This window comes from Melospiza melodia, chromosome 18 (genome assembly GCF_035770615.1).
Source record: "Melospiza melodia melodia isolate bMelMel2 chromosome 18, bMelMel2.pri, whole genome shotgun sequence".
NCBI classification, from domain to species: domain Eukaryota; kingdom Metazoa; phylum Chordata; class Aves; order Passeriformes; family Passerellidae; genus Melospiza; species Melospiza melodia.
The window spans coordinates 13,678,941-13,706,848 of NC_086211.1; the positions used below are offsets into that span (position 1 = coordinate 13,678,941).

The 27,908-nt window shown below is 55.5% G+C and overlaps 2 protein-coding genes across 5 annotated transcripts; one reads left to right on the forward strand and one right to left on the reverse strand.

Annotated features, from left to right (window-relative positions):
- Positions 1 to 370: 370 nt before the first annotated feature.
- Positions 371 to 5,715, forward strand: RGS11 (regulator of G protein signaling 11). Of its 2 annotated transcripts, none has more exons than XM_063171199.1 (17): positions 371 to 456; positions 1,281 to 1,377; positions 1,686 to 1,736; positions 1,820 to 1,926; positions 1,997 to 2,048; positions 2,409 to 2,467; positions 2,605 to 2,681; positions 2,809 to 2,890; positions 2,996 to 3,064; positions 3,662 to 3,691; positions 3,774 to 3,835; positions 4,058 to 4,171; positions 4,277 to 4,392; positions 4,821 to 4,908; positions 5,010 to 5,148; positions 5,217 to 5,299; positions 5,372 to 5,715. In XM_063171199.1, the coding sequence occupies exons 1-17, from the start codon at positions 397 to 399 to the stop codon at positions 5,496 to 5,498; spliced, it is 1,413 nt and encodes a 470-aa protein (XP_063027269.1). In that variant the 5' UTR covers positions 371 to 396; the 3' UTR covers positions 5,499 to 5,715. The 2 variants fall into 2 exon arrangements, with proteins under 2 accessions (XP_063027269.1, XP_063027270.1); XM_063171200.1 differs by having other exon boundaries at positions 3,668 to 3,691.
- A 1,093-nt stretch (positions 5,716 to 6,808) lies between these two features.
- Positions 6,809 to 27,338, reverse strand: FAM234A (family with sequence similarity 234 member A). Of its 3 annotated transcripts, none has more exons than XM_063171196.1 (12): positions 27,293 to 27,338; positions 20,508 to 20,810; positions 19,322 to 19,435; positions 19,007 to 19,195; positions 15,384 to 15,514; positions 12,434 to 12,566; positions 11,843 to 11,981; positions 11,414 to 11,554; positions 10,979 to 11,057; positions 10,400 to 10,552; positions 9,596 to 9,698; positions 6,809 to 9,450 (listed from the first exon to the last, which is right to left on the reverse strand). In XM_063171196.1, the coding sequence occupies exons 2-12, from the start codon at positions 20,764 to 20,766 to the stop codon at positions 9,239 to 9,241; spliced, it is 1,653 nt and encodes a 550-aa protein (XP_063027266.1). In that variant the 5' UTR covers positions 20,767 to 20,810; positions 27,293 to 27,338; the 3' UTR covers positions 6,809 to 9,238. The 3 variants fall into 3 exon arrangements, with proteins under 3 accessions (XP_063027266.1, XP_063027268.1, XP_063027265.1); XM_063171198.1 differs by lacking the exon at positions 27,293 to 27,338 and adding an exon at positions 24,049 to 24,183; XM_063171195.1 differs by lacking the exon at positions 27,293 to 27,338 and adding an exon at positions 20,889 to 21,038.
- Positions 27,339 to 27,908: the final 570 nt, after the last annotated feature.

Sequence of the window (27,908 nt, forward strand, 5' to 3'; positions counted from 1 at the left end):
ACCCTCAGGGCACTGCCCATGCCATGCCCGCACCCTGCCCAGCACCTCGCTCGCAGTTCCCGCACCATGCCCGCGCTGTCCGCAGCCCCGCACGCTGCCCGCACCCCTCGAGCATCCCTCCTGTCCCCTCAGCGCTCCGCCCGCCCCCTGCCCGCGCCGCCACCCCGCAGCCACAGCGGGGCGCGTTCCCCTCCGGGGCACCGGGAGGCTGCGGGGGCAGCGGGGGCCGGGTGTGCCGGGGGTGCCACGGGCAGGGTCAGATCGGCCCCGGGGGTCGGGCCCGGGGTTTGGGGCTCCCGGTGGAGGCGGCGGCGGGCGGGGGGGGGCAGCGGGGCGGGACCGGGCGGGGCCGGGGCGGGTCCGGGCCGGAGGCGCGGCGCGGGGCGCGCACCCGCGATGACCATCGGCGGCCCCCGCGGCCGGCACCCCCGCCTCCAGATGCCCTGTCTGCGCAAGGTGAGCTACACCGGCACCGGCACCGGCACCGGCACCGGCAGCCGCCCCGCGGGGAGCGGGCGCCGCTCCGGGGCACGGCGGAAACGGGCACCGCCAACGAGGGGAGCGGGAACGGCGAGCACCCGGTGTTGGGACTGTGGGGATCGGGCACCGGCATCGCGGGGCGGGGTACCGAGGACACCGGCACGGTGTGGATCGGGTACCGGGCGCTGGGACTGTGCAGACTGGGGCACCGGCACCGTGCGGAGCGGGGACGGGGCGCGGGGGCCGTGGGGACCGGACGCTGACACTGCGCGGGGTTACGCGGGCACCGGGGGCCGCCGGCGGAGCGGGTGTGGGATCGGCGGGAGCAGCACCGCGCAGCGAGCCCGGGACAGCGGGCACAGCCCGGCCCGGCGCCGCCACGGGCACCGGGAACCGCCCCGCGAGGGAAAATACCGGCGGGCAGCGGCCGGAGCTGAGCGCCCTGCTCCCCACGCCGGGCTGGGCTGCTGCCAGAGCCTCGGCAGAGCTCACTCCCCAAAACCGGGGTTCCCCGGGCCAGGGATGCCGGGAGGATGAGCGTCTGCAGCTCCAGCATCGGCTGCCGGGTGCCTCGGTCAGGCTGTGGCATGCCAGGCTGTCCCCAGGCTGGGCACAAGGTGCCCTGGGGCACTGCGGAGTTCCAGGCTGTCCCCAGGCTGAGCGCTGGGTGCCCCTGTCGGGTTGCGGGGACCCGGGTTGTGCCCAGGTCACAGCGTGCCCGGGTCACAGCGAGGGGAGCCAGGCTGTGCCCAGGCCCGGGGCCGCCGTGGCGGGGCTGAGCGCGGTTCTTTGCCCGGCAGATGGAGCGGATGATCGTCAGCATGCAGGACCCCGACATGGGCATCAAGATGAGGAACCAGCGCTTGCTCATCACCGTCATCCCCCACGCCATGACAGGTGGGTCCCCTCGATGGGGTGCCCCTTGAGGTGCGGGGGAAGGCGTGCGGGAGCTCCCCGGGTGTCCCCAGCCCCGCAGCACCGCCGCTCCCCGCCGCTCCCCTCCCGCGCCCCTTGCTCGGCGCTGCAGCTGGGATCAATTATGCATCGGCTGCGCGGGGCGGGCGCTCGCTCGTCCTTGGCAGGGCCCCCGTCACCCCGTGTGACCCCTGGCACTGCCATGCTGTGCCAGGTGCCCCGGCCGAGAACACCCCCATATCAGTGCGGGGATCCCCCCTGCACCCCACTAACGCGGCCTCCATCCCTAGGGAACGACATCGTGGAGTGGCTCATCCAGAAGTATGGCATCACGGAGGAGGGTGAGTGCCCTGGCACAGGCAGTGGCACCGGGGGGACAGCTGGGCTGCCGAGCCTGCACGCAGCCCGCAATCCCTTTGCACAGAGTCGCTGCACCTCGGCAACCTGATCGTGAAGCACGGCTACATCTACCCGCTCAAGGACCCGCGCTCGCTGGTGCTGCGGGCGGACGAGTCCCCTTACCGCTTCCAGGTAGGGCCCGAACGCCGGGGCTGCCCCCCGGGCACCCCAGGGCAGCTCCTCAGCCTCCTCCTCCCCGCAGACCCCCTACTTCTGGACCAGCACCAAGTGGCCGGCCACGGAGCTCGACTATGGTAGGTGCCACCGTGCCTCTGGCATCAGCGTGGGCTGAGACCCCTTCCAGCCCTTCCAGCCCCCTCCAGCCCTTCCAGCCCTTCCAGCCCTTCCAGCCCCCTCCAGCCCTTCCAGCCCTTCCAGCCCCTTCCAGCCCTTCCAGCCCCCTCCAGCCCTTCCAGCCCTTCCAGCCCTTCCAGCCCCTTCCAGCCCCCTCCAGCCCTTCCAGCCCTTCCAGCCCCTTCCAGCCCCCTCCAGCCCTTCCAGCCCCTTCCAGCCCTTCCAGCCCCCTCCAGCCCTTCCAGCCCCCTCCAGCCCTTCCAGCCCTTCCAGCCCCTTCCAGCCCTTCCAGCCCCCTGAGCGCCGCCGCTTTCCCGCAGCCATTTACCTGGCCAAGAAGAACATCCGCAAGCAGGGTGACCTGATCGAGCACGAGAAGGTGAGCGGGGCCCTCCCCACTCCTGCCATGGGCCGGGGCAGCCCCGGCTCACCCCGGAGCGGGCGGGGGACGCGGCTGTGCCTGTGCTGGAGCCAGGCCAGGGGACAGGGCCACACCGTGCCTGTGTGGCTCCCCAGGACAACTACAACCTCCTGCACAAGCGGATCAACCACACGTGGGACTTCGTGGTGATGCAGGCGCGGGAGCAGCTCCGGTGAGTGCGGGCACGGCCGGCCCCGCCGCGCCCGGGGAGCGGCCGGGATGGAGCGGCCGGGATGGAGCCCCCGGGTGCCGGCAGGCAGGGTGCCAGCAGCACCTCCCCGCTGCCTCTGCACGGCCAGGGCAGCCAAGCAGCGGCGCAAGGGCGACCGCATCGTCATCGACTGCCAGGAACAGGCGTACTGGCTCGTCAACCGGCCCCCGGTGAGCGCGGGGCGGGGGCGGGCTGGGGGTGCAGCCCCCGGCCCGAACAGCGGGGCTGAGGGGCTCAGGGGGTGCCCCAGCCCCAGCATGGTGCTGTCCTTGCAGCCAGGAGCCCCCAACGTGCTGGAGCAGGGTCCCGAGCGCAGGAACTGCCACACCACCCGTGTGCAGCTGGTGAGTGGGGTGTCCGGGCACCCCAGCGGGCACAGGGCACACCCAGTGCCTGTGCCGGGGTGAAGAGCTGCCCCGGTGGGTGCCCATCCAGCTCACCCCAGGCTGTGCCCACATTTTGGGGTCAGGGGTGAGCCCAGCTCTGCTAACATCCGTGTGTCCCCCACCCCGAGCATGGAGGGTCCGTGTGTCTGTCCTTGCACCAGCATCCCTCTGTGCCAGCACCTCTGGTCCCTGCAGGGAGCCCTGGGGTGCCAGCAGCAGCCACCAAGCCCTTCCCAGTGTTGTGACCCCACTAATGCTGCCCCAGCACCCCCAGGCTGCCCTCACTAACCACCCACTTTCTCTTCTCTGCGCCGTGTGCCGTGTCCTGTGCCCACGTAAGTGTCACTAACCCGGGGCTGGTGTCACACTGGGGTGTGGAGGGGGGAAGGCAGGGTTTGTTCCATGGGCTGTGCTGGGGAATGAGGCTGGAGGCCACGGGGATGGGATACAGAGTCCCGGGCTGGGGGACTGGGTGCCTGGATTGTCCAGGGTGGTGGGGCAGGACAATGTCCCAGCCCCACCGTGCCCTCAGCCAGCCCCGTGCGTCTCTTGCAGACCAAGAACATGGATTACTACAAGCGAGAGGTGAGTGGGGCCAGGGGTGGGGGCAGCTCTGGGGGGCACGAGCTGCCAGGCACCCCAACATCTGCCCTGCGCCTGGCCCCAGATCGAGTACTGCAGGAAGGCCATGGCCAGGACCAGGGTGAAATCCTCCATCTGCCTCGAGGGGTGAGTGGCAGCAGCTGCCCCAGCCACGGCTGGGTCCCTGCCAGGGTGACAGGTGTACCCACACCCCAGCAGCTGGTGCTGGCACCTCTGCACCCCAGCCCTGAGCAGGGAGTGGGGCTGAGGCTCTGCACAGCTCAGGCACATCCCCACCACGTCCCATTCATGTCCCCGTGGTGGCTGGGGTTGGTGGCCCTGGTCTCCTCCAGCCACCACTCCTGGCAGGTACATCAAGTTCAACGAGCAGTATGTGCCCCACGACCCCATCATGTCCGGCTGCCTGCCCAGCAACCCCTGGATCACGGATGACACCACGTACTGGGCCATGAATGCCCCCACGTAAGTGCCCCAGCCCCCCAGAGCCCCAATCTGCAGGATTGTGGGGTCTGTGGGGTCATGCAGGCTGCCATGGGCTGCCAGCCCAAATGCCACTGTCACCCACAGAGTGACAACCCCTACAAAGCTGCGCGTGGAGCGCTGGGGCTTCAACTTCAGTGAGCTCATCAACGACCCCCTGGGCCGGACACAGCTCCTGGAGTTCCTCAAGAAGGAGTTCAGTGGTGAGGGGGGCCAGCCCCAGCCCTGAAACACCTCTGTCTTGGCACCCCAGACCCACCACTCTGACCCAGCACCGCCAAACCCACCATGTCCCACTGGTGCCTAATCCACTGCCCCATCCCAACACCACAAACCCATCACGTCCCACTGGTGCCTAATCCACTGCCCCATCCCAACACCACAAACCCACCATGTCCCACTAGTGCCTAATCCACTGCCCCATCCCAACACCACCAAACCAACCCATTGCTGTGTCCTGCCATTCCTCAGCCCCACCACATCCCAGTACTCCCAGTTATCTGCCCCAGTTTCCCTGCCCCAGCTGGCTCTCCCTGTCCCAGGAGACACATACCCAGCCATGGTGGCCTTTGGGGGTTGCCCATGAGGGGTGCCCAGTGTCCCCATTCCCAGCACCGTGTCCCCTCCCCAGCTGAGAACCTGAGTTTCTGGGAGGCGTGTGAGGAGCTGCGCTACGGGGAGCAGTCCCGCATCGCCGAGATCGTGGACTCCATCTACCAGTGAGTGCCAGTGGCTTCAGGAGGAAGGGCTGGGGCTGGTGAGGCCATCCCGGTGCTCTGCCCAGGCCAGGGCCGGGTTCAGCACGTTTGTGGCTCCCCAGGCAGTTCCTGGCGCCCGGGGCCACGCGCTGGGTGAACATCGACAGCAAGACGATGGAGAGAACCCTGGAGGGCATCAAGACGCCCCATCGCTACGTGATGGACGATGCGCAGATGCACATCTACATGCTGATGAAGAAGGTGGGTGAGGGCAGGGCTGGGCAGAGCAGGGCTGGGCAGGATCGATCCTGACCTCTCTGCTCGCCCAGGACTCCTACCCACGCTTCCTCAAGTCGGACCTCTACAAGAACCTCCTGGCCGAGGCCGTCATTCCCCCGGAGACCAAGAAGCGGTGAGGGCAGGGACTGTCCCCTGGGGCCACCAGGGGTGGTCCCCGCCGGTTCTGACCCGGTTCTGCCGGCAGGGTTTTCCCCTTCATGCGCAAACAGCGGCACTCCAGCCCCAGCCCGGCGCTGCTGCTGCCCGCGGGCGATGCCGAGGAGAGGAGCAGGAGCCCTTCCACGGCGCCGGTCCCCGAGGAGGAGAGCTGAGAGAGCCGAGAGCCCCGGAGCGCCCCGACCCAGCACAGCCAGCCCCTGCCGGCAGTAGCACTGAAGGAGAGAAGCCATAACCCCCCCGGAGCCAGGCTGACCCCGCTCACATCCCCGCAGCCCCTGTCCCCCCTCGGGGAGCCGCACCCAGCCGGCCTGGTGCGGGGTCACCCCTGCTCCCCAGCCCGGGCACAGTAAAACCCCACGGGAAACACCGCAGGCTGCCGTGGTTCTTGGGGACAGGGGCCAGGGAGGTGTCGGCAGCGTGGGAGAGGCACAAAGTGCTGCCCATTTCTGGATCGAGAGCTGTTCTCTGGGCTGGAGGCCATGTCCTGCCATGCCTGCAGCAGCCAGCCAGGGTGCAGGGCCGGGAGGGGACCAGATCTGCCATGGCACAGCCAGCACCCACCGGCCTGAGGCTCCCAGGGGCAGCACCAGCCTGGCACGGCCCAGCTGGCACTCAGGGTGTGCCACCCACACCCTGGCAGGGACAAAAGGCCTCTGGAGTGGCCCTGTGGGCTGGCAGCTGAGCCACTCTGCTGTCCAGTGCTGTTAATCTGAGCAAGGCTGGGATCGCCAGGCAGGATTATTCCCCTGCCGGGAGCACAGCCCCAGCTGCACAGGATTATCGCTGGTGGTTACATAAAGGAGAGGGGGGTGATGGCCAGCAGTGCCCAGCCCTGGAGCCCAGCCTGCTCCACACGTACCCACAGGGCAGAGCTGGGCACAGCTCCAGCCCCAAAGGGACAAGGAGGTGCCATCCTGGAGCCCGGCTAGCACACACGGGAGGTTGGCACACCGGGGGGGATCCTGCCCTGCCGCAGAGCCTGGCACAGAGCCAGGGGCATTCTCAGCTCCCCGCTGGGGCAGGGGAAGCTGCTGGAGCCCCGGTGCCAGGGTGGAGCTGGGCCCTGGGTGCAGTGACAGATGGCCCCGGCTCCAGGAGACAGCGCCCGCCACGCGTCTCCCTCCGGCTTGATCCAGATCCAAACCCCGGCATGGGATTTTCGTGCTGATGGACTGCAGAGGGAATCTGGGGTGTAAAACCAGGTCACAGAGCCCCGGGGGGGCAGGGACGGGCTGGCCCGGCCTCGTTATCTAACTGCAGCCTCTCTCCACACGCTGCCTTCTCCCTTTTCCTGCTCCATCACCTGCCCACAGCAGGACAGGGCAGCAGCTCAGCCATCAAAGCATCACCAGGACTCCTGGATCCCTCCCAAGGAAGGGGGTTCTGCCTTGAGGAGGTCACTCAAAGGGCTGACAAAAAATCCCAAATCTTGTATAACCTCCAACATCAAAGCAGGGCACCATTTACAAACAATGCAAAAGAGGATTTATTGAAACCATTCTGGTTAGAGCGAGTCCTGTAGGGCACAATTTGCAATAAGTTAAAGAACCAAACCAAACACTCTCAGAGTTAAAAACCACACTAACACGTAACACAGTGATATAGCCATTGCCACCCAGCTGAGTTATTGAATCAAGGCACAAAGTCATTCATCAACTACTGCAAAAAAAAAAAACAAAACAAAACAAAAAAAAAAAACAAAAAAAAAAAAAAAAACAAAAAAAAAAAACCAATTACACAGGAAACAAGCTGGAAACAGACTGGTTTTGTTAAGAAGGTGCTGGTTTGGCACTGATGCGTTTAATTGAGCTGCCACAGCGAAATCTGCGTTTCCAAACTGTCCAGAAACACTTCTGGACAACTTAAAGCCAGGAAAGCTCCTCCAAGCTGAAAATCCAGCTCCCCTCAAGGAACATTCAGTGTGCCTATGGGAAGGTCAGGTCTGGGTAGGGATCTGAGGAGGGAGAGTGTGATGAGAACACAGCCCAGGCATTCCCCTTGCTCCTGGCCAGGGGAATCTCAGCAGGAAACAATCCAGACCCAGCACTCAGGCTGGGCTGCAGTGCCAGCCTGGGGTGCCCAGCCCTGTGCCCAGCCCTGTGCCCTGCCCCAGCTGGCCAAGGGCAGCCTCAGTGCAGCCCTCTCATGGCTGCAACCCTGGCACAGAGACAGGGGGGCTGTCAGGCCTAAAGAGCAAACCCAGGCTGGGGGACACAGCTGGGAAACCTCCCTGCACTCCTCAGGAAACAGCTGGGAAGAGAGGCAGAGGGGCAACCCCAACATTTTGAGCCCAGGGTGCTCTGAAGGTTGTGGAGCATCTGCAGAGAGTACCCCTGGCTTCCTGCACAGCCACACACCCCAGGGCTGCTCCCTGCACTGCCCAGGGTGTGGGGCAGAGGGAGACAGGGCTGGAAGAGGAGGTGCCCAGGCAGCCTGGGAGGGCTGGGGCTGTGCTCTGAGCTGGGGATAGCAGCTGCCCAGGGGCACACTCAGCCCAGCAGTGGCTGAAGGGAGGAGCTGATGCCTGATGCTGCAGATTCCCATCCTACAGTGTTTCTACACATCCCCCAGGGTCAGACTCAGCAAGGGAGGGAGGCACTGGCCAAACCCCCTCCAGCACTGCAGAGCCTGAGAGAGGTTATTTTTAGGTCTATTTTTTATTTTCAGGACTGAGAAGCTGGTTCAAAATGTTTTCAAGGCTCTGTTTCTACAGCCTGCACTGGCACCCATCAGGACAGGGCAGAGCAAACACCTCATGGTGCTGCATGGATCTCCAGGAGAAACATGGCATCTTCACACAGAAACCTGTCCCATCCCCTCAGGACAGCAGGCTGGGCAGGGAGGAGAGTGCTTGAGGATCCTCACCCAGCATCACTCCAATTGCAAGGGCAGGGAGGCAGCACAGAGCTCCTGCCCTCCTCCTGGCAGCAGGAACAGTGCTGGGAGAAGGCTCCTCAGCAGCTGCAAGGCTGAATGAGCAGGGTGCTGGCACTGCCAGGGCTTCCCACAGCAGCAATCCCAGCTCCCAGAAAAGGTTAAAGTGCAATTCTACTCAAGCCAGATCCTCTGGTTCCTTAAAGCTGGAGAGGTGGTGATGGCACCTCCAGGGACAGCCAGCCTGGGCTCAGGGTGGATCTCTCACCACCTATAAGCAGGCAGAGGGAAGGGAGGAACATTGATGCATCCATCAGGTGGGAGACCAGCTCCCTCCTGGTGCCACCAACACTGCACAGCCTGGCTGGGAAGGAAGCAGCAGAGGACACAGACACAGGCAGGCTGGTGACTGCAGAGCAGGACACATGGGGCTGTTCTTGGTAAAAAGGCCATTTGCTAAGTAGAATGACACTTTAACCTGTGCTTTGCTGGCCCAAGTAACACCAGACACACCACAGCCATGGCTGGGGTCACCACAAGCCCCCCAAACTACAGAAGCAAATCTAGGAGAGGGTAATTGCAAATCAACTTACAGCCAAGCACCTCTCCCCAGCCAGGAGAGCTGACTCAGAAAGGAAATCTAACACCACACAGCAAACTCCACTTCCCAGACATCCAACTCCACTTCTCAGGCATCCCAGAAGTCATGAATTCTGGCACCTCAGCAAGCACATGTTTTCCTCCAGACACACTCCTGAGTCAGCAGAGTTCTGTGGGCACAGAGGGGCGGAGGGGAAAGCCCTCCTCCCCGAGCTGGTGACACTTCAGTGGTGGCCAAGCACTGAAGTCCCATCAGCTCTGAGGACAGACACAGCCTGGGCGCCCCTGGACACTGGGGGTGCTTCCCTGCCAGCCCCACTTTGGTTTGTGGATCAAGAAAGGCAGCTTGCCATGGGACTGCAGGCTCTGGGCTTGCTGAGAGCAGGGCTGCAGAGCAGGGCAGCCTCTCCTGTTCCCGTTAATCTCGGCTCTGGAATCGCATCCTGTACAGGCGGTCCCGGATGTGCTGCTCCTCATCCCCGGGCATGCGGCGCAGCCAGAGCACCCTGCTCACTGCCACATCCTCCTTCAGCTTCCTCTTCATCAGGGACACGGGGCCTGGCCCCTCACTGGGCTGGGGACCCCGCAGCAGCACGTAGCAGGCGTGACGGCTGCGCTCAAACAGCGCCGCTGCAACAGGAGCACACAGAAACAGCCTGAGCCTCCTGTGCTGGGCTGGCCACCACACCCACCTCCCCACAGGGACATGGAGGGACCAGGAGGGACCAGGGTCCTCCTGCAGCTCCTTCTGGAGGGCTGCAAGGAGAGGACTCACCAGTGAACGCGATGATTTGGTCGGTGCTGTTGCGGAGCTCCAACACGACGTTAGTGTAGGAAGGGTGGAAAAGGTAGAGCTTCTGGAGAGGAGCTCTGGGTCTCTGCAACCAACAGGACACACACTCACACCTTATCCCAGACACAGCAGCAGCACCAGGCTCAGCATTACTCACACCCAGCCAGACACTTGTCCGTGTCAGCCCAGCTCAACCTGACCGATGCCATCAGGACAAGAGCTGGGATTTTGCTCATTGCTCTCCTTCCCACCCCGAGCTTCCTGCAAATAGCTGGCCTGTCTGCTGCAGGGAGCACACAGATTTCTGCCTCAGGGCTGGCAGAGCAAGCAAGGAAAGCAGAGGAAGTTCAGCTGGTGCTTCAGCAGCCTCTGAGACACAAACTGTCACCAGTGCTGCCTGTCACTGCCCCGAGCGCTCTGCAAGCAGCTGAGCTGTGCACTGAGGCTGCCCGAGGCTGCCTGGGGCACAGAGAGGATATTCATGTGGCTCCCAGGGAAACAGCAGCAACTCCAGAGGTACCAGGCCAGAAGCCTCCCACCTCACAGACAGTGCCACACCAAGGCAGGGCAGTGACTTTGCTCACAGAGTCACCAATTTCATTTTCTCGACATAACCAGGCTGAGGATGACAAAAGCTGCCAGTGCCACCACCACCTGCAGGGACACGGCCCCCACACCCAGTGCATGAGGCTGCAGGGTCAGTGGGAATATCAGCACTGAGAAAGGGGTAACTGCACCCAATTCTGGCCCAGAGCCTGGAGAAGAGCAGCCCCCAGCAGCACTCACTGTGTCATTGCCTGGCTCCTGGAAGTCTCCCCACATGAGGAAGGCAGAGCGGTGATCCGCAGTGGGAAGGGTGGCTGGGCCAGGGCTCCCTGGGCCTGAGTTCAGCTTCAGCTCCCACTGGACTGCTCCAGACTCACTCTCAACAATCATAACCTAGCAGGGAAGAAAGAAAAGGAACTCATGACAAAGGCAGCTCACAAGCCACGAGAGAGAAGTCGGGTCAGCTGTCTCTCCTCACACTGTCTATAGGAATGAGCATGTGACACATGGGAAGATGGGGAAATATTTGAAGCAGAGCATCACAGAGATGTGAGACTGGGGTTGGCCATGTTAGAGAAAAATTACAAGTTCTGCAGCTACTTCAAGGGATTCAAAGTTCTGTCATTGAAGCCTCTTGCTGAGAAGAGAATTAAAGTGCCTGAGCTGGCTTCAATAACCTGTTGAAAGAGATCCTTTCACAGCTTAAAGCTTCCTAAAATCAGCCAGAGGGAACATAACCCACCAGCTGTCCTTGGCTCAATTCCTGCTTGAGCTGTGACATACAGAGAAATGGGAAGTTAAAAGGAAGGAATTTCAAACCTTCTTCCTGTTGGGTCCAATTTCACTCTCCAGGACAACGCCATGGGCATCAGGTTTGTAGTAACCGAGCAGGGGCTCACTGAGGGAGAGAAAGAGCAGGGACAGACCTGAACCCACCCTCATGGTTGGGCACACTTTGCTTTCCCAGCTGCCTCCATCCTCCCACACCTGCCCTGGTAAGAGACCTCACTGCATAACATGGGGTTGGCCTGGGACCACCCCAGCTCTGAGCCCAGCCACATCACAGCAGGCACAAAATGAGCAAGCCAAGCTCTGAGCTCCCCCATCCTGAAGCAGCTCCCAGCATTGGAGGGAACACAACACAATGAGCAAGATCAAGATATGACCCAGGCAAAAAAAGAACTGCATCTGCCAGGACATTGCTGCTGCTGGGACCCTGGAAATGCCACATCTGGCCCACAGTGAGAACACTACCTCAAAACATGGGACACATTGAGGGTCCACACAGTGTGGAGATCCTTTGTGCTGATCAGTTTGGCCATCTCTGAGTCCACAACCAAGATGTTGTCCCGTGAGTGCCCAGGAACTTTTGTCAGGTAGCGAATGTCTTCAAAACTGAACAAGGACAGAGAAAGGATTAAGCTTTTAGGCCATGGATGGTTTCACTGTGAGGTTTGGAGATTTTTCCCTGCACAGTAAATTCAAATAGGAAACCCCAATGTGCTTTCTCTGCTCTTCTGTGAATCCCTGATGAAGCCATTGACACCAACCCTTGTCCTGAACTCTGGATGTGCTCCTAGTCCAAAAACCACACAGCCAGGAGAGAACAAAGTCCCACCAGGCCATCCTGTCAGGAACACCACCCCCCTCCACTCCACCAGCCTCCAAGACATAACCTCACACCTGAGAGGGGATAAGAGGTGCGTGGCATGGTCAATGTTCTTCTCCAAATGAGAATCCAGCTGGAAGCTGGGAAGCTTAGCTTCCACCCCAACTACTGTACTGCACAGATCTTTCAGGGAATATGCATAGATAGACTTCTCTGTGGAAAAAAAAAAAAAAAAAAAAGACAAGAATGAGAGAGATGAGAGAGATAAGTTATCCTGCCCTTGCTCTGAACTCTATGATTTTCCAGATCTGTCAGATCAACTATATTTTTAGGGCTTGCATCATAGAGTTGTAGTGGTATTTTGAGACTCAAGCCTGCTATTGAATGCTTTTAACATTTTATCTGTTCATAATCCAAGTGTTCCACAGTAATCATTTGCTATAAATGACTGCCTAATCCTTTCATGCTTGACATTTGTTAAATAAAATCACTACAGTACATAACAAACTGCAGTTTAAGCAGAAGCCCCCCCCGAGCAGCTCTCTGACTAGGTGAAAGCTCCACACAGCTTGTAAGAATGCAAACCACACTGTCAGATGATGTTTACTAGCCCTGATCTCAGCTACAATCACTCTGGCAGACTGAATTCCCCAGCAGAGCTGTACCTGTGTAGAAAAGGAAGTAGGAGGAGGAGGAGTGCAGCTGCAGCCGGACGTGGCGAGCGGTGCCATCCACCCTCAGGCTGCCCGTGGAGCCAAGCTGCTGGCCAGTTTTTCCTGAATGGATGGAGACCTTCACCTGCTCAGGGAAGGGATTACAGACAACAAGCAACAAGGTTAAAGCTGGTACCAAACAGCAACTGAATGGCAGCAGCACAGGCTTGGATGGGAAGTCTCTCCCTGGTTCTGGAGGAGTGGGCATGAGTTTGGTGACACCCCTGCTCTGAATTCTTCTGCAAGTTTGAAAACCACTTCCAGCACAGCCACCTGCTCTGAGAATTTGCCACCCCTGCCACCCACCCTCCTTACAGACTGTGGAACAGCAGCCCCAGCTCTGTAAGGACAGCAAAGATCCATGCAAGCCTAAGATGGAGATGACCTATGTCAGCAACAATGCAGCACATGGACATGGGAAACTTGGCTTCACATGGCAGCTCTGCCAAATGTTTTAAGTGCCCTAATCTACTCCTCCTTAGGCTCACGTGAGTCCAAGAAGATAAAAGAGCTGATAGGTTTTTTCCTACTCTTTGTGCAGGGTAATAAAATCCACTAAAAACACTTCACCCAGGAGAACAAAGGTTAAAGTCAGGATCAGATTTAAATGTCTGAGCAACAGTCAGAGTCTAGGGAGTGCAAGGGACCTGACCAGGAGAAATACCATCCATCAGAGATGCTGAGTCAGGCAGGAACCCTTCCCTCTACCTTGAGAGGGAGAGACTGGAAAGCAAAGGAAATCCAAAACAAATCTGGAGAGTCAGGCAGGTGAAAAAGGGAGAACGAGAACACGGCTGGAGAGGGAAAACCACACATCCAGCAGCTATTCCCAGCCTCCTGCACTGGGAGGAGACACACACCAGCTCTGGCAGGTCAGCTGCACCTTTACTGCTCCAGGGGCTGCCCTGGGACAGTGACAGCCAGGGGTATTTATTTACACAGGGAGTGAGAAACACAACATTTTCCTTGCTGCACTGCCAACCCCTCTGTGTTGCCACAGGAGATGGATCCCAAAAACCACCACATTTTCTGGAATGTATTTGTGCTGAAACTTGCAGCAGGGAGGGGTCAATGGGATTCTCTGGAAATGCTGCCACCTCACCCCCTGCACACAGACCCTTCCACAGACTGCTCACAGCTTCTCCTTTCAGCTGCAGCCCTGGATAGCAGCAAAGCTCCTCCACTTGAGTGCTGAATCTCCCTCCTGACCAGCCCTTTCCAAGCTGCAGATCTCCACTCCAGCTCCTGCATTTGCATGATTCTCAAAAGAGAACATACTTTTCCTTAAGTTGGGAAAGTGCTTGCCAAATCCAGAGGGAGGAAGGGATTTCATACCAAGATAGCAAGAGAGCTAAAATGGAAAACAGATCAAAAGGCAGTCTTGCAGAACAGAGGCTACATTCAAACTTTTCTTGGCCGCCTAAGATTAAAAAAACAAAAGTCTTGAGATAACTGGGATAGCAAAAGCAAGGAGGAAAGAAAACAGAGAGAACTGTAGGAGGTGGAGAAGATGGAATTTCTGATGACTCTGGCAACAACAATGCCCTGGACAGCAAAACCCTATTTTCTTATGGAGGACATTGGCCAAGAAGGCCAATGGCACCTGGCTTGTATCAGCCACAGGGTGGCCAGCAGGGCCAAGGAAATGCTTCTGCCCTGGTACTGGGCATTGGTGAGGCCACACCTGACTGCTGTGCCCAGTTCTGGGCCCCTCAATTCCAAAAGGACACTGAGGTGCTGGAGCAGGTCCAAGGAAGGGAACAGAGCTGTGGAAGGGTCTGAGGTGGAACTGAGGGAGCTGTGGGGACTCAGCCTGGAGAAAAGGAGACCCAGTGGGGACCTTCTCTCTCTCCACAACTCCCTGACAGGAGGGGGCAGCCAGGTGGGAGTCAGGCTTTGCTCACAGGGAAAAAGGGACAGGACAAGGTGAAATGGCCTCAAGCTGTGCCAGGGGAGGTTCAGGTTGGACACCAGGAGCAATTTCTTCCCAGAAAGGGTTGTTAAACATTGGAAGAGGCAGCCCAGTGAGGTGGTGGAGTCACCACTGTGGGAGGTGTCCCAGGAAAGCCTGGAGGTGGCACTCAGTGCTCTGGGGTGGTAACAAGGCAGGGATTGGTCACAGGTTGGACTCGATGATCTCAGAGGTCTTTTCCAACCTTAATGACTCCATGGCTCTGCTATGAGGACATGGGGCTCCCACTGCTCCCATCAGACCCAGAGGGAGCTGGAACTTGTGTGCTTTGAACAGGACACACTGGGCATGCAGACAATGCTGTGCCACTCCATCATGGATGGAGATGTTTTAGCAGAAAAACTGCTCTGGGTACATGACATTCCCCCTCTCAGAAATGGGAGAAGCAACATTTGGAGGGAGATAACACCACCAGCAGCTGTTCCACTAAATGAACTCAGATCAGAATGAACCAGCACAGTGACACTGGGAAGAGCAGTGCAAAGCAGACCACAGGCAGAGAGAGGGAAGGGATCAGAAAAGGGCAGTGCTGGTACAAAAGCACTGACTGTCAGCTGTGCTTTGATCTAAGAGCCAAAGCTGTCAGGGTTTGTTCACTTCCACTTCTCTAAGCAGAGAAGCAGAAAAATGCAAGCTCATCTTGCCCCAGCTCACTCCCCAGACAGCATAGGAACGTGCAGTGAGGAGAGCACACTGAAAAGGGGGAGGGATTACTGCCCAGCTCTTTGATTTATTTCATTTTTTTAAACCATAAAACACTTGTGCTGATTTGGGAGTACATCTCTGGAGGGTGGGAAAGAACTCACCCCAAACCCACAGAAACCAGAGGCCTCTGGACACTTCCTCTGAGACTACAAGGTGCAAATAAACAGCATTCCTGCCATCCTCTGTGGCAGCCACCAGGCTTATCAGAGCTTCAGGATGACATACCTGGCCTTCTTTAGTAATAAAGATCATCAGGTCCTGAACTTTATCATTATCCACATCTGGAATCACTGATAAAGGAGTCAGCACAGTGTAATTAGCTCCAAAGTCACGGGATTGCCTCCACAGAACTTCCCCTGGAACACAGTGGGAAACAGTCATTAAAAGGCATCTTAGGTTGAAAGGTTATTAATGCTCCTGTCCCAGCCCATCAGCACCACAAACCAGCCACATTTCTGCTGATCATGGGGTACTTCCTTGCTTTTCTGCATTCCCAATGAAGCCCAGTATCCACAGTTTCCTCTTACATTGGAAAGCAATCCCAGCTGCCAGCAGGAATGCACCCAAACACCCTGGCACAAAGAACAGCTTGCCTCCCTTGTGCCTTTGGTTAACAAGCTTCCCAGCATGTTCATGGCAGGGAAAAGCCTTTGCTGTGATCTAAATCCCTGCTGCTGTGCACTTAAATCTGCACAGACATTTTGAGACCATAAAGCAGCTGAATTCTGACCAGAGCTGCTGCAGCTCCTGGCAGAACCTTCTTTGCTGCAACTTGCCCTCTGCAGATGTTCCTGCAGATGTTTCCCCCCTGACAGCTCAGGCCACACCCCACCTCTCCCTTGTTTGAAGAACACACACCCCACAAACTTATTTGTACACTGAGATAACAAAAGATTTGCTTTTTAACAAACAGGGGAGTGGCTGGGGTGGGTTTCTCTTCAACAGCTCCAGACCACTTGAGTGGCTCTACCCATGCACTGTCCACAGCTGTGGGCCACTTTCCAGTCACTGCCCAGTGGAATTTGCAGTGGAATCTGGCAGGGAGAACACTGCAGGGGGATTTTCTTTCTAATGAACATTTCAGTGTCTGATTAGGTGCTCCCAGGGCAAATGTTTACCCTCCCCTTTACCCAGCATCACACACAGCAATTATCATTTCAGGAATGCAAAGTAATCATCTGCTCTTTGTCAGGAAGGCAGCTGGACTGAAAGCCAAAGAATTACTACTTGATGCTGTCTGCAATAATTTAAGGCAGGCTGTATTTCTAGTAGAATTGCTCCAAAGCTTTTACTGCAAAGCTGAAAAAACCACTTGGATTTGTTACTATGACAACAGATGTGAAGAGAGCAGATTTCCTGGTTTCCTTAGGAAATCATGGCAAGGCAAAGAATTTTGCCCTCGAAGAAAATAAGCAGGAAAAAGAAAGAATTGAAGTTTTAAATTACCACATTCTAGCTCCAGGACTGTCCAAAGGTACAAGAGTAAGACCATGCTAATGAAATTCACTTGTCAGTGAATTTCTAGGCTCTAATTTTCCAGGATCTAATCTTTGGTGGTTAGACAGCTGACAGAGTTTGGGAGAAAATATCTTATTCTCTTAAAAGAACAGTCTGAGTCAGGAGAAACAGGTGACAGTGAGCTGGATTCAACACCAGCATTTGAGAGGTTTTCCATGCTGTAAGCCAGCCCAGAGGGAGCACAGGAAGCAGGAGATGGGACTGTCATCCCTGACATCTGCAGTGCTTCCTCAGAGCCCAGGGTCACTGCTAGAGGAGCCAAGATGGAAATCAGGCAAGTGCCCAGACTGCAAATCTAACCTGGGTGAAAGGGCTGGGTTTTTTTGGTCTGGAATGAATAATAAAATCAGAACTCAGAAGACTGAGCTCAGTTCTCACTTCAATCAGATGCAGAGACTTTTCTCCCTGTCAGATTTCTCCAGGTTGGAGTTCTGGTTTGTTTATTCAGTGATTTCTCCCACAGAAGCAGTTCCATCATCTGATCATCATGGTGCCCTTTCTGCCCAATCCCTCAGGAGACCAGAACCACCCACAGGGCTCACTGTTCAGGCTGCTGGAGGATCAGATGAAGAGAGAAGATGTAACAAAACTCTAACTGCTGTCCTCTTTCCTGAGACTCTGCCTCAGGCTATGGCAGAGATGGAATAATGAACAGCTACAAAGACTTTTGCTTTGACCTGGAACAGTTAATCTTAAGCTCCCATGTGTCCCAGTTTGCTGGGAAGATAAACATGCAGGAATGTTAGATGTCCCACACAAACAGGAGCATGCCCTCCTACACTTCCCTTCCTGCCCACTCTGGTCACTCCTTGTGGCAATGAAGGAAGCAGGACTTAGAACAACTTCAACTGATAAAAAAACCACTAACTTTATCAGCATTTAAAGATCAAAACCACATCAGACACATTCAGATGATAATCTGCCTATCTCTCCTTCAATCTTCCTACAGGCAGGGGCTAGACAGCCTGAGAGCCCTGGAATCTCACCAAATCCTCCACGATGATGAATCATTAACAGCTAAAGATTGTGCTGGCTACTGTTTTTAGCACACTGTGATGTAAGTTAGACTTTGCCTCTTTGAATACATTTAGCCTATTTAAATACATTTTATTCTGCTCTGCCCTCCTAACCCCCAGTCAGCTAAGCTCAGAAACCATTTTTAACCTACTTAATAGCAAAAAGGCATTAAATACATAAACTCCTGGGTTACTCACTTTTCTGATGCATTTTTTTCCTCTCTTGCTTTGAAGTTATCTATGGAATGTTTTCTTCCCTGTATTGCTGTGACCTGTAGCTTAGCCTGGCTCCTCTCCACACTTGCCTTTATGGCTGTCTTTAGTTACAAGCCTTTGGCTCCACAGCCAACTTTCTACACTTTGACCTGAATGTACCTACTTCATTAATAGTCTAAAAATAACCTGTGCTAAAGCCTACACATGAGGGAAATGGTGATAAGAGGCCTCTGCTGGTACAGAAACTTTCTAGCTCTGTGTGTATCTACACTTCCATCTATACACTAGAAATTAAAAGCTACACCTGATTTTCCTCAGATTCCTTAGAGCTGTACCTCTTGCTATTTCTTTTTTCCAATTTTTGGAAAACAAGGTGTGAGGGGTTTAATACCAGATACAAAGAATGGGATCCTAGGGAGAATATATATTGTTTAGACCTTTGAAAGAGTGACCTCCAAGATGGAAATGTATTTTAGGCTTCACCAGCAAGGAGGGTTCAAGGTGCAGCAGATGATCAGTGTTCCTAAAGTAGTACAGGCACTCCTTACCCCCACCCACGTTAGGCAAGATGATGATGATGAATTTCTCCACCTCTAAGTTTAGAAAGGAAGAAACCTTTCCAGAGGAACTAGGCAGAATTGTAGACAGACTGGCAAACACTCATCCTAAGTGCTCTCCTTGACAACTTTAAAATCATAAATGCCTGGAACTCCCACTCCTCCTGCCACAGCAGGCACTCCTGGCACGTACACACAAATAACTGGGAAATGTTGCAGGTGCAGGTTTGTGTCTAACCCTGGGGAGCACAAAGTAACACAGCTAGTGACTGCTCCTCCTGCTTCAAAAGCTCTTGGAACACTGCTCTTATGAAACAGTGGCTGGCACAAACCCCCAGCAAACCTCTGGAACAGCGAGGCTGAGGGCACGCACTCCTCAACGCCCAGCAAGCAGCTCTGGCAAGGCTTCCAAACAACAAATAAATACCCAGTGCCATGTTCTTCATGCTCATGTCACACTGACATCCTCCCTGGAGGCCACCAGGTGAGGAAAGCAAGTGGCCCATGCCCTGTGTGGCAGCAGAGCTCTGCTGGCACTCACCTGTGTTCAGGTTGACTGCTGTAAGGGACAGTGGCCTCTCCACCACGATGCAGCCTGGGGTTGCTGCTGTGCCCAGCTGCTGGATGTCACACTGCAGCCACTGCACCTCCTCTGCAGCTGGGCTCTCCCAGAGCACGCTGCCATTCCTGCCAGACACTGCAGCGACGAAGGCACAGGGAGATGGCAGCCCTGGGGACAAGAGGGGTCAGAGGGAGCTGCCCCTGCACCACCCAGGAGCTGGGACTCAGCCAGCTCCTCTCCCCAGCTCCTAACTGGAACTGGAAGAGAAAGGAGAGCCCTCTGTGGATCAGGTACCTTCATCCAGACAGGACATGTTGAATCTGCTGCTGTTGCCAGATTTGAATGCAAAGAGCACATCTTGGACTTTGTCTTCACTCACGTCTGCTATAGCAAGGAACGGGTAGGGCACTGCAAGAGAACACAAGCCAGGCTCTGGTGAGGATTTCCTAAGCCCACAGCAGAGAAAGTTGGAGCAAAACACAAATTCCTAGAGACCTACTCACTGCCTCCATCCTGGACAGTGTAACATCAGGACAAATTGGCTTTTATATGAAAAAAAAATCATGTACACAAGTACCAAGGACAGGAAGTTAGTGCCAAACAATTTTTTCAATTTGCTGTTCCCCAGAGGATGTCTTTTTTAAGAGGCAAGCAGCCAGAATTTGAACTATGCTGAACAAAGAACAACTGTGATCTTGGAGTGGGGCTGGTATTCTCAAAGCATAAAGAAGCCCCACCCAAGCCCCACAAAACCCAGATACTCCATATTTTTAGCAGCTAAAAGCAGCTTTCCTGAGCTCAGAGTAGCAGCACCTGGGGTGTCTGCAGCACCACACACAGCTCAGTCCCTGCTGTGAGCACTATCTCTGCATTTACAGCACATCCAGAACAACCTACTGCACACAAGATTAAAGAAAAGCTCTCCCAGAAACGACTGCAGAGCCACTGGGGAGCAGGACCCAGGCTGAAGAGCCAAGTAAAGCAACCAGAATAAAAATAGCTGTAATAACTACAGAGCAATTTATTAAAAAAACAAGATGGAATTATTCCTCTTCCCTTCATGTTGGCTATGGGGAAAAGGGAGAAAGTCAAAATGACAGAGGAAAAATGTCTAATTGCCTCCAACCTCAGCTTGAACTCCAAAGGAACATTTTAAAGAGCAAGCTTCAACAGAGGTCTTTTCCCAGATACGCTTTCTCTTTTTTTTTTTTTTTTCTTTTGTGTGATTGAGGCCAGCCTGCTGCCTTGTTACCACTTCAGAGCAGAATTTAATTTCTCCACTAGGTCCTGTAAACACCTCCTGGAAGGCCACTCCAATTATGATGGGCCATTGCTTATCCAGGTCAGGTATTCACAGCTGTGGCTCCCAAGGGCTGCATCCCTGCAGGTCTGTGCTTAGGCAGAGGCCCACAACCCAAATCCATGGCACAGAAAGGAAAAGGACTCTTGGTAAGTATTCATCCTGCTGCAGCAAGCTCACCTGTTTTGTTGTAGTATTGGAACCATGTTCTTTCTGAAACTGGCCTCTCTGGGCAGGGAATGATGAAGGAGAAAGCGAACACAATGATGAGGCAGAGGAAGAGGGAGATGAAGAAGGCAGCAGTGCGCCAGCGCGACAGCCGGGACAGCCCCGAGGACTTGACAATCCTCCTCTCCACGTAGTGCTCGTGGTTCTCCTGAGCTTTCACATCCTCTGTCTTCAGAGGGTGGATCTCAGCTTCTGAGTCCTTGTTATCCATCACAGCTCACTCATGGGTGTTCACACACCCTTCTCCCCCTTCACCTGCAACAACGGAAAAAGAAGTTAAAACACATTTTGAGATATATATTAAAAACATCAACTAAAATATTCTGTTACTACCTGATATTCACACTGGAAACATTTCATGGGAGGTGAGCACAGCAGTGTACTGTCACAGAGCTGGATACAACACACTGCTGGTGCTGGAGGTCTCCCACACAGAGAGTTCACGGAATGCAGGAACAGCATCAATTCTTCCCCAGAGGAGGAAATCAGCTCTGCTGGAGCTGGACAAAGAAGGCTACAGAGCCCACACAGAAAGGACTGACTGGTCTGCAGGTCTCCCTAAGAGAAACACCCCAAAAGATCCTTTTGTTGCAAAGACTTGTTGCCACCTCCCCTGTATATCAGCCTGGCTCCCAGCTGGAGAGTGAAAGGAAACACTTGTGACCTTTATATCCCAACACAAGGCTGCTCTCCACTGTAATGTGCACTTGAGCTTCCCCAGAGAGAGAAACAAACACCAGAGTTTTCTGTGTAGGAGCAAAGCAAAGCTCTTCAACACCTGCTTACATGAGAAACCACTGGGTAAGTTCAGCAACCCAGCCCTGCAGAAGGCAAAAGTGATGATTTCCCTCCCCAGAGGAAAAACAAGGCAGGAGCTGAGACTAAAATCAGGCAAATCTGATTTCATCACGCTGGAAGAGTTAACTGCTATTTTAGCTTCTCCTGCTATAAATCATAAGCTTGGGCTACAACAAAATAAACAGAGGAGTTCTGTGCTAATTTGCTATAAAAAGTGAGGGAAAGAGCCCTAGTGAGTTAAGAGGAGCCTGTAAGTCATTACCCACAACAACAGTAAAAATCCATGTTTTATACAGATTCTCTGATAGTGCTTCTTTAAAAAAATACCACAAGGGAAGAAATAAAGAATAACACATTCCAGCAGGCTTGGAAAAAGCTGCTTGACAGTGTTATGAAAAGTTATATCAGAGCAAATAACCACGACAACCAAGCCAATTTTCCATGACTGTGCCCCAGCAGTCACATGTCTGGGTTGTCCACTGCAGCTATTTACTTCCCCAGCAGAAAAGAGCTTAAGGTCAGCACCAACACAGGGCAGAGCACAGGATTTCAACAGCAACAGGGCTCATGTGTCTCACGTTTCTACCCAAGCTCATTTACAGGTTCTGTGAAACACAAGATGAGTCACCCTGGGGAGGCTCTGTGTGGCTCCCCAGGCTGTCCCTGTCCCACTGCAGAGGCTTCTTCTCTTCTGGGGACAAATCACAGGGGGACAGATCCATGGCAAGGCAACCCTGAGGCACAGAATCAGCAGATCAGCCTGGCACTGTCAACCCTTTAACCTCAGAGCCTGCTGGACTTAAAAGCTCTTACTCCCACCTGAGCACTCGGGCATTTGCTCTACATCAAATACAGGATCTCACTCCAGATAATTTAATTCAACCTGCACAATACCATGCAAACAAATCAATAATGCAGAAGTTGCATCTTATAGCAAAGATCTTACTCCAAGGACTTCATCTGCCCTTCTCATCATCCCACCAGCCACACCAGGGACAGCCACAGGAGCCTGGCTGTTCCCAGACCAACAGCAGGCACCTGATGGGTGGGAAGGCTCCAGATGGAAAGGGGAACAGCAGATCAAGAGGAGCTTTCAGCCTCTGCCCTGAGCTGAGCATTGCTCCTTTAGTGCACCAGGCCTTGAGCAGGTTCAAGGTACAAGACTCCAGGCTCAGGAGAGCAAATTATTTACTGGCAAGGAGCAGCCACGGCCACAGAGATGGGGACAGCGGCAGGAGTGAGTTCTGTGACCTCCCCTGTGCTGGGGCAGCTGGCTCGTGTGTCCCTGCATCACCAGCAGATGGAGAGGGGAAACTTCTCACAGCCAGCACCCACAGCATGGGCTGCAACAGGGCTCCAGCACAATCCCACCAGCCTCTCCAGCAGAGCCTCCACAGCCTCCCAGTACAGAGCTGGGAAAGATCCAGTGTCGCAGACATCCTTTTCACTAAAAATCCTTTCTTTAGGATTTTCCCTTCTGGGAAGCTGAGGCCCCAGAAAAAGAATGTAAACAATGGTTATCTGCTGCTGTGGCATGCAACAGGTGCACCTGTGATTGGCCCATCTTGGATATTTACAATTAATGGCCAATCAAGGACTGAGCTCTCTCGGACAGAGTCGGAGAGAGCTCCTTTGTTTTCATTCTTTTCTATTCTATTCTTAGCTTAGCTAGCCTTCTGAGAATTTTTCTTTCTTTTCTTTTTAGTATAGTCATAATGTAGCATATATATCATAAAATAATAAATCAAGCCTTCTGATCATGGAATCAACATTCTCGCCTCTCTCTCATCCTGCAAACCCTTGTGACTATGGTCACAATCCAGGGCATATCAGCACCCACGAGACTTCCAAAAAGGAACCAAACCCAGTTTTCTCCCCTCTCTGTCCAAAAGGGACACCACCTAACACAGCACTGATGGCATCTTTTTATGACTCACTATAAATCTCAGCACTGTCATCTAGCCTGGGATGAGAACACTAAAAAAGCAGTAATTATCCTGACAACCCCAGTAATTCCCCTCTTTTCTGCAGCAATGACCCCACGGAGCCACTGAGCACAAAGAGCCCTCAATGCCTTTAAAGCAATTCTCTCTCTTTTCTTGCAGGGTTTGAATAATGCCCCCTGCACCCCTGCCAGAGCAGAGGCAGTGCCAGAACGAGGACCACGAAGGTCAATGGCCAAGACTCAAACAATGCAGGAAATCCCAGTGCCTGTGCTGCCAAAGTACATGCTGGCAGCACGGGGAATGGCCCGAGCTCCACAACAAAGGGGGCTGCTAATCAGTTTAATTGAAGACAAGCAGAAAATGATAGTGTGCATCTGAGATGGTTTTACTGTCCTTTAGCAGCTGACATCTTGTCTGTCTCCTGCTGGAAGAGGACACAAAATAACTCAGCTGGGAAGTTCAACACATTCAGGGGAGCAGAAAGGGACAGGATTCTGTGTTGCTGCAGTGTGACACCACACCACCTGCAGCAGATCTGGGGACAGGAGAAAACATGGGAGAAAGACCTTGTAGAATGAGAAATAATTAGAAAACACATGTGACAAACCCAAACTGAACCCACACAGCCAGGATCTGCATCTCAGACTCAGCTTTAAATGTTGCTTCCCCCAGCCCAAGCTGAGGAGGAACAATCACTCCTTCCTGAACCACAGTAACAACAGGGACAGGACAAACACAGCTGTACTCACCTCCACTGCCCTGTTTCCTGCAGCCACGGTGCAGATTTACAGATCTGATCTGCCTCAAATCAGAGACTTTTGCACAGCTAAACCCAAGGGATAACCATCAGCAGCAGTGAGACAGAACTGCCTGACAAGCACAGAGAACCACAGACAGTCAGGTGGATGGAGACTGGTGACAGAAATCATTTAAGGATCTGTGCATTGGAAAGGTTTAACTCATTTCCCACTCATAAAACACCAAACCACAGCATCTGGAATGTCACCAGGCACCAGCTCTTCCCAGAAAATTTCTAGCAATACACTGTAACTTAGATTTGATGTTCAACACATTTTTGTCTTCCACAGAGTGATGAAATCAGGTTCTGACTGGACATTTTAGGAAGACAAACACAGCATTTAGCTGGTTTGGTTCTGTCTGGTTGGTTAGTTCAAGTACCTCAGAGGTTTCCTTCCTGCCAACCAGAAATTGTTGAAGCCCCAAGCTGCAATCAATAAAGATAAACCAGCCAGGCTTTGCTCTGAATAAGATGCAACATTCCCATCACAGCTATTTTCCATGAGCAGGCTGTGGGGGTTTGATCCCATGCACACTGTGACACTGCAGCAAACTCACTGGGCTGTGACATTCAGTCACACTCACCTGCTGTGACATTCAGCCTCGGGTCATTTGTTCCTTTTCCTGCAGTCCCACTTACATCAGGACAAGAAGAAATAACATGTAAGAGTTCCCAAAACCAGCTCTGCTCTCCCAGAGACACTCAGGCTGCATGCTGCACTCGAGCTTGTCATTTTGCTGGGTCACCTGCAGCTCACAGCTCCCTCCTGACACCAGGTCACAGCCAGGGCTGCCTGGGGACACTGACCTGTGTGACAGGGCACCTCTGCTCCTGGCGTGGCCCTAAGGCCTTTCTAAGGACACAGCTTGTAATCCAAACCCCACCAACGAGACTGGTGAGGCCCTGGCACAGGTTTCCCAGAGAATCTGTGGCTGCCCCATCCCTGGAAGTGTCCAAGGCTGGGCTGGACAGGGCTTGGAGCAGCCTGGGATAGTGGAAGGTGTCCCTGCCCATGGCAGGGGTGGGATGAGATGAACCTTTCAAATCAAACCATTCTGGGATTCTCCTGCTGGAGCTGTCCTCAGGCTCTTGTGAAATGCCATTTAACCCTCCAGTGCAGACACAGCACACACCACAGAGCACTCACAGCAAGGGAATCAGGCACTCCTCCAGAGCACAACCACCCTGACATCTGTCATTTGTGGGAGAAAACTCTTATCCAGGGCAGTTTTCACTACAGACAGGAGCTCACATACAGAAACTCAAACTGTGTAGGGAAGAGCAAAACAAAACCCAGTATTATTTCCATGAGAGCAATGGGAAGATCAAAATTCTCAGATGAAGAACAGCATTGAAGCTGCATGGGCCTGATTACAGGTCAGGCCAGTAATAACAACTGTGCTGAAGAAACAGCAGCCATTTATCATCCCTGGGCTTGCAAGCTCCACTGCACCCAAGCCACTCCTCTCACAAAGTGCTGCAAATCCCTTGTGTCAACTCCAAGGGCAGCTGTCAGCGGGGTGCTTGAACCTCCCAAACCCCAGATATGCCCAATTCTCACTGAGACACCCCCAGCTCTCACTGATACACCCCCACATCACCCCCAGGGCTCCCCTCTTGCTCAGAAGCACGGTGACACCCCTCACTGCCAGAGACTGAGCACACAAGGGACTCTGGAGAGATCTCTGTGCATTAAAACCCCCTGGAAAGGGTTGTGGTCATTTCACATGGATTTATTCAAAAGACAAAAAAAAAGTACCTTTTTTTAGGTGGGGCACTCACTGCACAGGTCAGAATTCCATGCTGCCTCCTGCACAGCCTGGAGAGATTTATGGCAGGCTGAAAGGAGTGTTCAAAGGCCAGGTTGGATGGGGCTTGGAGCAACCTGGTCTATGGGGCAAGATAATCTTGATGATCCCTTCTAACCAAAACCATTCCGTGATTCCATGAAACAACAGCCTTCCTCCACACACTGCTGTCCTTCACAGCCACCTTCAAGAGAAACCACTTTTCTTCCCCCAGAAATGGAATTTTTCTTTCTGTCACTTACACACACACAGAACAGAGCTGCCTCATCACACACCCATCCCTGGGGAGCCCCTGAGCTGCACAGGCAGCCCAATCCTGCCCTGGTACAGGGAAGGGCTGGCTCCAGTCCCTCCCTGCTGGACAGGCTGCCTCTCTCTCTCCCAGCTGTTACACAAGATGTTTCTGCCTTACAGAGTAAGGAGAAAAGGCTGGAAATGAAGTTGGAGTTGAACACATTGCAGTGGTTTTCTTTTACCAAGAAGCCCTGTAATTCACACCTGCAAACCAGGCTTGTGGGCTCCTGAGGGAAAGAGGAACAGGGCTTTAACCCTGTCCAGGAGGAGATTTTGGCTGTGCTGGGCCCTGCAGAGGTGAGGGCTCGCTCTGAACCCTGTCCTGGAGGGGAGTGTGGCTGTGCTGGGCCCTGCAGAGGTGAGGGCTCGCTCTGAACCCTGTCCTGGAGGAGATTTTGGCTGTGCTGGGCCCTGCAGAGGTGAGGGGCTCGCTCTGAACCCTGTCCTTAAGGAGATTTTGGCTGTGCTGGGCCCTGCAGAGGTGAGGGCTCGCTCTGAACCCTGTCCTTGAGGAGATTTTGGCTGTGCTGGGCCCTGCAGAGGTGAGGGGCTCGCTCTTGCTCTGACTGAAGCCCAGCCCCGCAGTCCCAGCGGCTGCGTCAGCGGCTCCCCAGGAGCCCTCAGAGCCGCCAGCCCCGGGATAAAGGAGCTCGGACCACACGGAGCACCTTGGGCTTTGGAAGAAAGGATTGAATTCTTTCCCAGGCTTCTCGCTGTGGTGTGAGGGCCCTTGTGGGGACAGCGAACCCCGCCGAGCCGGCAGGGCAGGCCCAGGGCCGAGCTGCAAGCGCTGCCAGCCGCGGGTTCTCACCGCCCGGCCCCGGCACCAGCACCGAGCCCAGCGCTGCCGCTGCGGGTCCCACGCTCTCGGAGCCGGCGGCAGCGCACGGGCAGCGCGGACGCTTCGGGAGCCGGCTCCGTTCCCGAACGCGCGGGGCCAGCGCGGGGACGCGGCCCGGGGACATTGCCCGGGGACATTGCCGTGCTCTCGGTGCGCCCCCACGGAGGCGCCGGGAGCCCACGGTGCGGCGGGAGCGGCCCAGGGCAGCCCCGGGTCCCCCCCGGCCCCCGCCCGCCCCGCTCCGCACTCACCCCGCGCCGCCGCCGCCGCCGTCACTTCCGCCTCCATCCCCGCCCCGCCCGGCGGAGGTGACGCCACCGGGCAGGGCGCGCTTCCGCTCGGTGCGGCGGGGCCCGGCCCGGCCCGGTTCGGGCGGCGGCGCGGGCGGAGAGCCCGCAAGAACGAGTCCGGGCAGCAGCGGGAGCCACAAACACAGATCTTTAATGCGCTCAGACCGCGGGAGAACAGCACGGGCACGTACAGGCACCCCGAGCGCGCGCCCGCCGCCCCCCGCGCCCCACACGGAGGTTACAAAAACAACACGTGAAACCGCGGAATTCATCGTAAAAACGGACAGGGAAGGGGGGCATGCACTAGGGACCGACACCGGGGCAGCACCGCGGCGGAACCGGAGCCGCGTTCGGGGGGAGACGGAGAATGGAGGGAGGGGAGCGCCGGCCGGAGCCCGGCCCCGGGAACGGCAATTAGCGGCGGTAATTAACCGCGCTAACGAGCAGCTGCCCGGCTCCGGCCTCGCCGGGTGACAGCGGCGGCGCTCGCACCGATCCTACAAAATGCCGGGCCCGGGGTCGCGGCTGGGGCTGGCACTGCCCTCGTGGGGAACAAGCCGAGGTACAATCAGCGAGT